Source organism: Trematomus bernacchii, unplaced genomic scaffold (genome assembly GCF_902827165.1).
Source record: "Trematomus bernacchii unplaced genomic scaffold, fTreBer1.1, whole genome shotgun sequence".
Lineage (NCBI taxonomy): Eukaryota > Metazoa > Chordata > Actinopteri > Perciformes > Nototheniidae > Trematomus > Trematomus bernacchii.
The window spans coordinates 629,413-641,379 of record NW_022987342.1 but is presented as its reverse complement, the minus strand read 5'-3'; the positions used below and the strand labels follow the sequence as shown (position 1 = coordinate 641,379).

The following is an 11,967-nucleotide window of genomic DNA, read 5'->3' as shown; positions in this document are numbered from 1 at the left end:
TTTCTGCCTGGTCATAAACGAGTCATCAGCAGCGTGTCAGTGAAGGGGCCAGACAACACCCGAAGTAAAGATAGGGTGCATTCATTACCAGCCAGTGAGTCACGTTAAGAAAAACTAGCATGGCTGGCAAGCTAGCAAGGTGTTACTTAACTTTTACAAACACACAATAGGCTACATTACGCCCCAGTGTATATCATGTACCGAGTTATTTAGTCAGCAACGACTCTGTCTAAAAGAGATACTTTGACCAGAAACACAGGGTTAAAGACACGGCTAATATCCAGAGATGATGACGGTAGCTTGCCAACAAAGTTCTTCACGTATTGAACTCAGCTTGCTAGCTAAGGGGCGTTAGCCTGCAGTTAGCTCCTGACAGCAGTTTGCAGGTTTGCCTCTCTTCAATGGGCGCTGGCACTGGTTGTCCGTGGACCGTGACAGTTTCGGGCGATGATGGCTCAGCGAAGCAGAGGTGACAGTTTCCTCATTGAGGTGGACAGCAGCACGGTTGTGTTTGTTGGTGCAGTGACTGGCTGTTAAAACGCTGCATAGAAAAGTCTGTTAGCAACTGCACGCGCTACTGGAGACCGCTTCCGACGCCCACTTTGCGGCAACAAAATTAAATCACACTGTAAAAAATACATCCCGCCCCATTAATGTTGATCAAGGCTGGCAGCCCAAGCGATTGTAGCTGCATTGATTGAAGCGTTGGCTGGCTGCCACCCTACAGTGTGAGGTCACGTTGATGTTTTTTTTCCCGCCCAAGAGGGGGGGCTAAAGAGACGTACTGACTAAGGCTAGCCTCGCGATATGTTACAAAATCACGCGAGAGTTGCCACTTGTTTAGAATTCCCGAAAGATGGCGGCGGCGCCTCCGGATGAGGCTACCCTGCAGTCTCGCATCAGTAAGTCAATATACTCTACCATATCAGTTTCACTTTTGAAAGGACAGTGATAGCCGATACGCTGTTAAAATGCACAGAGACATAATCTCATTTTAAATGTGCGGCTGTCAGCCATAACATTTTCCCGAGGGAAGATATAAAGCCAAGAGACCGAATGTCATTAAATCAAAAAGTGCAGTTCTCGAGAAGGAACAAACTCCGCCAGATAATGATTCACCGTTTCTGTAATGAGCGTTTTGGACTCAGATTGTGTTACCTGCTGACAGCTTGAATTTGGGGAGGCTGCTCAAACATGGCAAGCTTAATGCTAACTAACTCAACCAGCTAGGTAGCTGCCAACCAAAGATCAGACAAGCCACTTGAACGAACCATAGAACCAGGAACCATACTTATACAGTTCCCCAGTTACCCATTTTATGCAATCACAAAACTCCTGTTACAACCAGAGAACTGATAGTTTGCACACAACTAACATCAGCTGATGGTTATCACAGGCTTCTGATAAGATCAAACTTTGCTTCTTAATAAAGTGAATAACCTCTACCTGTAAAAGGTTAGTACCCAGGTTTGACAGACTTCACACATCTATGCAGAGCAATCACACATATGGAAAGTCAGGAAACTCGTGTTTTGTCATATTTGTTGTTGTTAAAGAAAATGCAACCACATGCAGCAGTTTTAAAGTTTGTATATACAGCTGATGCAGAGCCTAATGTGTTCCTTTCACATAGACAAGGCCACCAACCCTTTGAATAAGGACACTGACTGGGACATTATCAAGGGATTTTGTGATCAGCTCAACAATGATCCAGAAGGGTGAGATGATGATGAGGATGTTGATGATGAGGATATAACACCAGAGTAATATGCAAAATGCAGAATCAAGCAATATTCCAGCTGTTGTTTGAAATGATAATAACTGAGTTTATTCCAGTTTTGCAGCTCTGTAGAAAAACATCTTATAAATCACATGATAATTCATACATTTGGTGATATAATCTATGCATAGTTGTACAGAGTGATTTTGTGGAACATTCAATGTGTTGCCTTGCAGTATTGTGTACAGGTATAAGTGTACATTTTGTTTTTTATCAGTCCCCAGCTTGCAACCAGACTCCTGGCCCACAAAGTCCAGTCTCCTCAGGAATGGGAGGCTATGCAAGCGCTTCTGGTAAGATATGAAGTATAAAGGTCTTGAACAGTAAAGTAACATTAGAAGCCACTTTTCTTTTTTAAGGCTTGTCCGTTTAAATTTAAAACAAACAAACTCTAAAATGTTCCCAGGTTCTGGAGACGTGCATGAAGAGCTGTGGGAAGCGATTTCACATTGAAGTGGGAAAGTTTCGCTTTCTCAATGAGCTCATCAAAGTGGTGTCACCCAAGGTAATGATCCCTGTTATTTATACTGCTATGCTTATATGTCTGCAACTGTACATCTAAGATCATTAGGACACTGTAATGGAATAATAAAGTCAAACGGTGTTTGCTTAACTATATTTAGTTAAAGATAAACACATTTGACTCTAACCTTGCATTATTCCCTGCTTCTCTGCAGTATTTGGGTACCCGGGCTCCAGAGCTAGTGAAGAATAAGGTGATAGAAATAATGTTCAGCTGGACAGTGAAGATGCCTCATGAGACTAAGATAGCAGACGCCTATCATATGCTGAAAAAACAGGGTGAGTGCAACAAGAACACAATGAGAAGCCATCAAGATAAAGGACACGGTTCTTTATCTTCAGGTTTCTCATTCTCTTCACGGTACATTTAGTGTGTTTTTTAATAGGTTCCCACCTCAAGGCTTTATCAATGCTTTTATTAGTTTCCATTTTAACTGATAATGTGTTTTTTTGGTAACCAATATTTTCCTACAAATAGTAGTTTGTACAAGGAAGTATCAGTTCTCCTTTTTGTGGCGGTGACCCACATGCATGGGACTACTGCCTTAGTCATGCTAAGTTGCATTGAGTGTAGTTGAATAATTCTCCTAAGTTACTACAGTGTAATTCATACTTATGTAGGGTGTGAATGCACCATATATTTGCATTTTGACAGAAAGCAACTGACTTTCTTAATTAATTGCTTATTTATAAAAATAATCGTATAAATAAACGTTATTCATACAGCCCCTTTCATAACACATGCAGCGTAAAGTGTTTTACAAGAGAATCAAATCATTAGCTTGGCTATTAAGAAAATAGGGTATCAAAAAACACAAAGCAATCATGAAAAACATAAAATAACATCATATATTAACAATGATATTTCAAAAAAGTGCAACTTTTGGACTCTCCTTTAGCTATCGACAGATTTTGGGGAGCTTTTTCTAAACATTTTCTGCATAAGAACAGCCTTAATAATACTTTTTTAACACTGGACGACCTTAAGGAATGGTTTCGAACATGCTCAGATAAGCAGTTGGAGAGGTATGAAGATGCTCAACCATTTAGGGACTGAAAAAGAAATGTGAAAACAATCCTCAACGTAATTTGTAGCCTGATCTTCAAGAGGTGTGGAGAACAATGTTATGGCATCATTATCGCTTAAAGGCTTACATCATGGAGCAGCTGAGTCCCAGGTGACGCAGACCCCTCTGAGCTGTTTACATCTGAGGTTAAGAGGGTCCGTGTTTCTCTTCCAGGCATTGTGAAGGTAGATCCTGCACTTCCTGAGGACAAGCCCCTCCCACCCCCAGCAGCCAGAGCCAAAAACATCATCTTTGAGGATGAGGAGAAATCCAAGGTATGAGAAGTGATGAGGAGGCACTTTGGATAGGGTTTCAAAAGAAAGGTCTTTATTATATATATATATTAGAAGAATGCTGTACCCATTGAATCCCTTTTTAAAGTGACCACCTTGTGGAATCATCCAGGGACAAAGGGTTTACAAAGTCCTCTTCCTCTTTCTTTCCTCTCCCTCCTCTTTCCTGTTTTTGTAGACGCTGTCTCTCTTGTTGAACAGCACTCAACCAGAAGATCTAAGAGCGGCAAACAAGCTCATTAAGGAAATGGTCCAGGAGGTGAGTCATCGCTCATGGTGTGCTGTACGTGGGCCCACATGCATGTGCGTCTCGGTTTTTCCACCAGTTTAACAAAAGACCCACCCAGTTATGTAGCCTGATCACATTAATGCATGCAAATATTGGTCCTAAGGTCTTTTCAACATTTTTTTGTCATAGTGCTTAATACTTAAAGGTCCCATGTCATGCTTTTCTGGTTTACCCGTCCCCTTGTGTGTTATGAAGGTTTTTCTGCATGTAAACGGTCTGCAGAGTTACAAACCCTCAAACTACACCCTGTAGCGAGTAAAACTCTAACACAGAAAATACCTGTCTATGCTGCCCCAGAACGCCTCGTTGGAGATTTCTCTTTTTCCATTGTTTACTTCTTGGGTATAGTGACGTATTTCGGGTATAGTGACGTAACGTATGGACCAATCCGCGGAGCCGTTACGTTTGGACCAATCCGCGGACTTCCTCACACACACACACTCGGCGGGACGTTGCGAGGCTCGCTGCTGTGAGGAGCGGGACAGTGTGAGCTGGCTCACTGGTGTGGGGTCGGCGAGACACCGCGGAACTCAGCCTGGGCACACACACAAACTCCCAGCCAGGCTGCGGGTGTGTGTGTGTGTGTTTCGGGCTGGGTTTCGCTGTGTCTCGCTGTCTCGCTGTCTCGCAGACGGCCACTGGGCTCACGGGGAGGGGGGGGCAGGAGCTCCAACAATGTGAGTTTGGAACATTGCACAATATAAATCTATTTTAGTAGACCTCAACAATGGAATTATGATCAGTAGAAATGGCCATGACATGGGACCTTTAAGTGTGAGTGATGCACTCAGATTTCGACAAATGTGGAATGCTTAATATCTAATTATAATCATGGTCTTAATATTGGTATAATCAAACATCAGGTTTAGTTACAGCAAGAAATTGTTAAAGGAATTGAATCTTAAAACTCTAATTATTTTAACACCTCTTACCAAAATGTAATAAAACATAGAAAGAATAATTTATTTTTACAAAAGTTATCATCATTATGATTTGAAATTCTGATTCATTAAATGAAAGATACTCTATATTTAAAGTTTAAAATATATAAACTAATTTAAAGGGCTCCCTTTATGCACATTTTCAGGTTCATATTTGTATTTAGTGACTCTACTGTGTAATTTGTACATGCTTTAATCAGGGTTCTCACGGTCATTAAAAACCTGGAAAAGTCATGGAAATTCAAAATGCTAATTCCAGGCCCTGGAAAAGTTATGGAAAACAATATTTTTCCCAAAGTTTTGGAAAAGTCATGGAAATGTAACTAAAGTTGCATCAAATATAATTTATATTTTATCAAATCGCCGAAATAGCAATACTATAACGATAATAAATACTGTATCGTATAGTAATGAAACGTAAAATGGCATTTAACTGACGAGGTATTTTGCTGGTGAGAGATTTTAGTTGCTTTAGCGTGTAGAAGCTAGTAAGCCTACTATTTGATTTGTTTTAGATAGGAACAACATGTTTCATATGCAGACCTTATTTTCCTGTTCCATGTTAAAATAAACAATTTTCAGTGGTACCGCTGAGAGAGTCATTTTTTTTGGTCATGGAAAATTAGGTAAAGGTCATGGAAAAGTCATTGAAAATCATTGGTGAAAAAGTGTATGAACCCTATTTAATGTTCAAAAAGGTATTTATTTTCCTCATACTGCCTGTGCTTCAGCAGAGAAACTCTCTCTGGATGTAACTTTAGAAAATTATAATATGGCCCCTTGTTGTCAACCCAGCTAACCATCACATGATATTTGTCATGATAAAGAATAGTCTTAAACTGTAGTTTAGCCTTTAATTTACATATATTATACATCAGATGTCATCCTTTGTCATAATCACGCCACTTTTGAGATCCTTTTGTTCTGTTTCCAGGACCAAAAGCGCGTGGAGAAGGTATCAAAGCGACTGAACGCCATCCAGGAGGTGAAGGAGAGTGTGAGCCTGCTGAGCCAGATGCTGGAGGGCTACAGCAGGGAGAGCTGCTCCCAGAGCAACCAGGAGCTCATTAAGGTCAGTGCAGCTCAGCACATTTTAAACTGTCTGCAGAAACGGCCTCATAATGGTGCCTGCACCACAGCTGCTGTTTCAGTGTTTTTAACACGTGTGTCTTTGCAGGATCTTTACCAGCGCTGTGAAAAGATGAGGCCGACACTTTTCCGGTTAGCAAGTGATACAGAGGACAGTGACGAAGCACTAGGTACGGTTTCTGAGCTCTGTTGAAAATAAGCCTTTATTTCAGACACTGTTGATCATCATTCAATATTTCTGCCAATATTGGAAAATGTAGGAGTTGTATGTATGCTGAAGGACACAGGAAATACAAGTGCTACTGGATGTGGTTAGTTCAGATACATTTTGGCAAGAATAAAACAAATACTAAGTTTATATCCGTTTTTTAAGCTTAGATTTTGCAATTCAAACATTTGAAAATCAGACTTTAATTTTAATTCTTACAGATTTATGATTTATTAAAGGTTTAATAAATAAAAAAAGCCACTTTACATTTGTTTTTGCTTTCAGCTGAAATATTACAGGCCAATGACAGCCTGACGCAGGTCATCAACCTGTACAGACAGCTGGTGAAGGGAGAGGACGTGTCCAAGGACGGTCTCACCACGTCCCCACAGACAGGTTTGTACATGGGTGTGTGATTTAAAGTCCTTCCGTTTCTACCTGGCATTTCTCTAGACATTAAGATCATAAATGGCTTTTTTCATCTCGAATTCAGGCGGCAGTAGCTCAGCTCTCGTAGACCTGATGGGACTTAACGCATCCGCAAACACAGCACCATCCGACCCAGAGCCCCTCAGCCTGCAGACCCTCACTCAGAACATGGGCATCAGCCTCCTGGATGATGAGCTCATGTCACTAGGTAAGCACATCAAACTCATCTGGCTTGTAAGCGCTAAGGTAGATTACTAAGTTTTACTTTTTTAACAAGCCAAAGAGTTTGAGTCAGCAGTGTAAGCACATTGTGGTTTAGCCAGATGTAGCCCAACATCTGGCTAAACCACATCACACATTCACAGCCTTTTTAGATTTAGCCTTACACGTCACAAAATCTGACATAAGAAGTGATTTAGCAGTGAATTTAACCGTTACAATTGTAATCTGTTACCATACGTTTGACTGCATTTGAAATAACCTGTGTTTGTCTCTGATCTTTTAGGATTGAATGTAACGGAGAACTTTGACTCTCAGAACACTTTTCAGGTACGTAAGTTAAGACAAAACTGTTCTGCTCAAATTGAAAGCCGATATATGTCAAATCGAATAATGAAAATATGTCTTAGTCGCTAACAAATACTCCACATAAAGGCTTTAATACCGCTTTTATTATCAAACTGTTTTAACATCATCTCGGACTTCTTATATAGTTTTTGACAGACATCCCCTCTGTTTGTCCCCTCAGTCCTCTGATGGCACAGAGTCCTCTGCTGCATTGGGCCCTGCAGTGTTGCAGCCCGCTGTGGTCCAAACAGCGGCTCCACCAGCAGGGGGCCCTGCTGCTCCACCCAAACCCATAGAAGGGCTGGACCTGTTGGGGAAGACCTTGTTACAGCAGTCCCTTCCTCCAGAGAGCCAGCAAGTCAAATGGTTAGTTAAACAGGTTTTTGCTCCCGTCACAATCTCCTCAATTTGGCATGAAATATAACACGGGAGTCAAAATGAGGTGGTGTGTATGCTCATAATTTAATACTTTATTTTAGTCTGGTTAGAGTAAACTGTTTAAGTCTGGCGATGTTTGAGATATTTTCAATACTGTTTTTTTATTTAAATATCAATATTTCAAGCTTATATTTTGTTACTTTTCCATCTGAAGTATTTTTCCGATAATATTAATTCAAGGACTGTCAGAGTTTTGAAAATGAAACTAAAATGTTCCTAGTACAGTGACTTCAAACATATTTTCTTTGAATTTTCTTTTCTAAATGTTGAAGTTTCCCACAAATTGTACCAATATATTGGCAAAAATATGATTTCTTTTTTGTTGAACTATTTACAATTTCTCAAGCGTTCTTGTCCAGCCTGCAGTTTAATCAAAGTGTCACTGAATGTTGTCATGTCACTCTTCATAGCCCTAAACTGTTATTTAATACAGAGCAGTAGTAAATCACTTGTTGAAGGGACATATGTGTGTTTTCTACATGCAGGGATAAACTCCAACCTCAATCCAGAGTCACTTTACGAGACATGCAGACCAAGTCCAACGCCAACCCTAAAGCAACCTCCATCTCCTCCAATCCCGCTCCTGCTCCTGTGCCCACATTCAGCCTGACAGTCCAATCAGAGCCTCCGGACTCTCTCCTCCTCCCCAATCTCAGTCTGGCAGTTTCTGCTGACCCCTACGACAACATCTCTCTAGCTGACGTTACCGTGCCTCTGGAAGCAATCAAGCCTAGTAAGCATTCAACGCCCATCAGAGACACTTTTCTCTCTTTTATTTTCCTCTGCATCACAATCTGTTGTTGTTTTTTCTCCCTACTACAATATTCCAGGCAGCTTATTACCAGTGACTGTATTCGACAAACACAGTCTCCGGGTTTTATTCACCTTTGCTCATGACTGTCCTCCATCCCGGCCCGAGGTGCTGGTGGTGATCATCTCCATGCTGTCCTCCGCCCCCATCCCCGTCACCAACATCCGCTTTCAGGCCGCCGTACCAAAGGTAGGCCCTCCCATCCCAGCCTGTAATAGACCATGATGTAAAAGTCAGGTGGAAAACATTTATTTTGACTTAAATAACATTTTGCTTTGGTTGTGTCTAGGTGATGAAGGTGAAGCTGCAGCCCCCCTCCAGCACAGAGCTCCCTGCCTATAACCCCATCCTGCCTCCAGCTGCCATCACACAGATCCTGCTGTTGGCCAATCCTCACAAGGTACTCTGCCATCTGACCCATTTAGAAATCATTTTCATCCGTTAGTGTCGGCCTCATTCAGGGCAATAGTCTGATATCATTGAAAATACGTCACGTCATTGGACACAATAATAGTCTTTGCATTGATACACTTTTCTTTTTGCAAGAAAAAACAGCTCTATATATATTCACTGAAGGTTATTAACTCGTAGTCATGTACATGCTGTAGGAACAAGAGGGCGACATAAACCATATCCTCCTTACATTCATCTTTGCTCATGTGTTTTTGAATAACGACATGCATACTTCAAGGTCAAAAGCAATGCATTTGGAAGACGATATTGCACCTTCAAGCAGTGACTGAGATTTGCAACATTAATCAGATTTTATTTTCTTCTTCTCCTCTCAGGAAAAAGTACGTCTGCGTTACAAGCTGACGTTCAACCTAGGGGACACATCTCACGATGAATCCGGAGACGTGGACCAGTTCCCGCCCCCCCACACCTGGGGGAGCCTTTAGGCCGACCTCCTGTCATGATCTGCTGCTGCTTCCTTTTAGATTTCGGTTGAAGTTGTCCCTCATCGCTGGCTTTGAGGCGGGACGGCCTCTCCCTCACTGAACGGTTTCAAACTCTGGTTTGGTGATACAAACTGAAATGAAACCGTCGTGGCTCCAGCTTCTACTTTGTGCCTTCCTTCGCAGCCTTCCTGTCTTTATTCCCTCATCTCCGCCTTCCTGTGTTTCGTACATGCTTTTTCTTCAATCATTCCAACGCAAACTGTCAGAGAAAAGATTCAATGGGGAAACGAGTGGAGCCTATTTAAAAATGAATGTGTGCAGTTGTCCACATAACAAGCACTCCTCTCAGATGTCGCATGTCATTTGAAATACATGTAACAGCTGGTGTTTCGTATTATTTCTGTTTTTTTACAAAACCCAATCAACCCTGAAGTAAGGCACATTCCTACCTTTTTCCATGTTGGGCTAACATGTTCCACAATCAGAGCGTTTGAGTGTTCTGGGTTGCTATCATTATTTTCTTTCAGTTTGTTAAAAAATGCTTTTCAGTTACATTCTTAAAGTGATGTTTACGGTATGACCAAGAGCCAAAACACCCAATGTATTCAAACTATGATCAGTAGGATTTATTCAAATACATGTCCTATAAAATGGTTTCAGCACTACTTCAGTGTTCAAGAAGCAGCTGCAGCAATATGGGATATAACAGGCAGAAATCAAGTGGCGTAGGGAAATGAAGAAACTCAATTTAAACATCACTTTGAATACATGGCGATGATTTTTGTTACTGTTCAGAGTTGATCTGAAATGCAGTAATAACTGGAAAAGTATCAACACAGGTGTTGTCCTGGGAGCATAAATTATATAATGGTACTTTTAAATGATTGCCTTTGTTGTTATATTTGTGTCGGAGCAGGAAAAGTGCAGGTGTTATGGAATTCAAACGTCATTGACTTAATTAATTACGTCTGTCTTTGAAAAATGAAGGGTGCTAAATCTGACCCCGTTTAAATACCGAATTATATTTTATTTTTAATTTCTGCACTTTTTAAAAAGATTGGGAAACTTGTTTTGATATTTTCACTCAGGATTTTGAAAGTTATTTTACACAAAACAATCGTTCATGCACTTGTTTTAATTTTGCACATGAAACCATTCCATATTTCCATACATTGTTTTTTTGTTTTTTACTGCCGTGTTACTGTGGCTCCACCCAAAGAGGGACATCACCGTTGACATCCGGTTTGATTCTACCACATGTGCCTGAGTTATGATTTTTATTTTGCTTTGTACATATATGTAAACAAATGACTCAGTTTCTCTTTTCAAATGTTCTTATCAGAAAATATTTTGTGAAACAAATGTTACTGAATCATCCTAATCATCCACGGTTATTGAGTTGATTGGAGCACTTTTAGGGTCATAAAAGGCTACAATAAATTGGTAATGGAGGCAGACTGGGTCCAACTGAGAGAAGAAGTTTCTAAAATAACATGTGTGTTACAACAATAAGGATACAGTAAGAGATTCAGTTTATAAATATGATGTGGGATCAATTGAACAACTACCCATGGAGTAATAATGATATAGTTATAAACCTGATGGTAGATCAACTTACATCCTCATCACAGTGCCATTGATCTGTTTTATAGGCTGCTTCCTTATTCTATGACTTATTTCATTTCTATAGAGATTTGCCTATATTTATTTACAGATACAGTAACACCAGACAGGAAGTAAGAAAGCAATAATGAGACAAATGTCGCCTCAGTATATACTTTTCAATCATTCAAGCAGATTGTAAATAATGTACATGTGCACGATATATGTAAACTATGCATTGAGCGGCCTGTCACAGGTTTGACTTCATCGTCAGATACAAACTTATCTTGTTGACTCATTGCCTTCGATTAAAAGGGCCATATTATGCTTTTCTGGGTATTCCCTTTCCTGTAGTGTGCTATATAGGTATTTTTGCACATGTCAATGGCCTGCAAAGGCTAAACCCCCCCCAGAAAGACGTCATTTGGACTCCTTTTTTTAGTTCCGTAACAACTCGCACTTCTTTTGGCTAGCCCTCCAACACATTGCATTTGATAGGCTAAAGGGCAGGACATCTCTGAGCGGTTGACCAATCACAACAGAACCAGCTAACCAATCAGAGCAGACTGGGCTCTGGTTTCAGACAGAGGGTGAAAAGAGGTGCTGCAGCACAGGTAGTATGAGAACAAAAACAACCTTTTTGAACATTAGAGCAGTAGAGACACAACATACAGATATGAACCTGAACATCATAGGGCCCCTTTAAAAACGACACATGTATTTCAGCCTTTATCTTCTCCATGGTATCCTTTTCTTTAGGATGTGCGCTGGCCCTTTCTTTGACTGGAGAAGCAATCATGAGAATATGGCTATTTGGACTTTAATCTGAGTATTTGGCCTTAAAGTAGTAAATCAGCACGGCATCTATGATATGTCTGCGCTGATGCAACCTTAGTTACAGAACCAACTATCGCACCAATACTATGACCAGGAGAAATTGGATGACCAATGCATTTGCAGCCATAATTTTTTATTTGAATAGAGGTGCATTTAGGGGTACGCTAAAATGTCATGTTTTTGCAGGGCCCCATC

At 40.7% G+C, this 11,967-nt stretch overlaps 1 protein-coding gene across 1 annotated transcript; it reads left to right on the top strand.

Annotated features, from left to right (window-relative positions):
* Positions 1 to 614: 614 nt before the first annotated feature.
* On the top strand, positions 615 to 10,958 carry LOC117480918 (ADP-ribosylation factor-binding protein GGA1-like). The gene is made up of 17 exons (XM_034128349.1): positions 615 to 902; positions 1,634 to 1,718; positions 1,998 to 2,073; positions 2,187 to 2,285; positions 2,458 to 2,581; positions 3,544 to 3,644; positions 3,841 to 3,921; positions 5,827 to 5,964; positions 6,070 to 6,151; positions 6,475 to 6,585; positions 6,683 to 6,826; positions 7,124 to 7,167; positions 7,367 to 7,551; positions 8,109 to 8,356; positions 8,454 to 8,623; positions 8,724 to 8,834; positions 9,223 to 10,958. The coding sequence occupies exons 1-17, from the start codon at positions 857 to 859 to the stop codon at positions 9,331 to 9,333; spliced, it is 1,956 nt and encodes a 651-aa protein (XP_033984240.1). The 5' UTR covers positions 615 to 856; the 3' UTR covers positions 9,334 to 10,958.
* Positions 10,959 to 11,967: the final 1,009 nt, after the last annotated feature.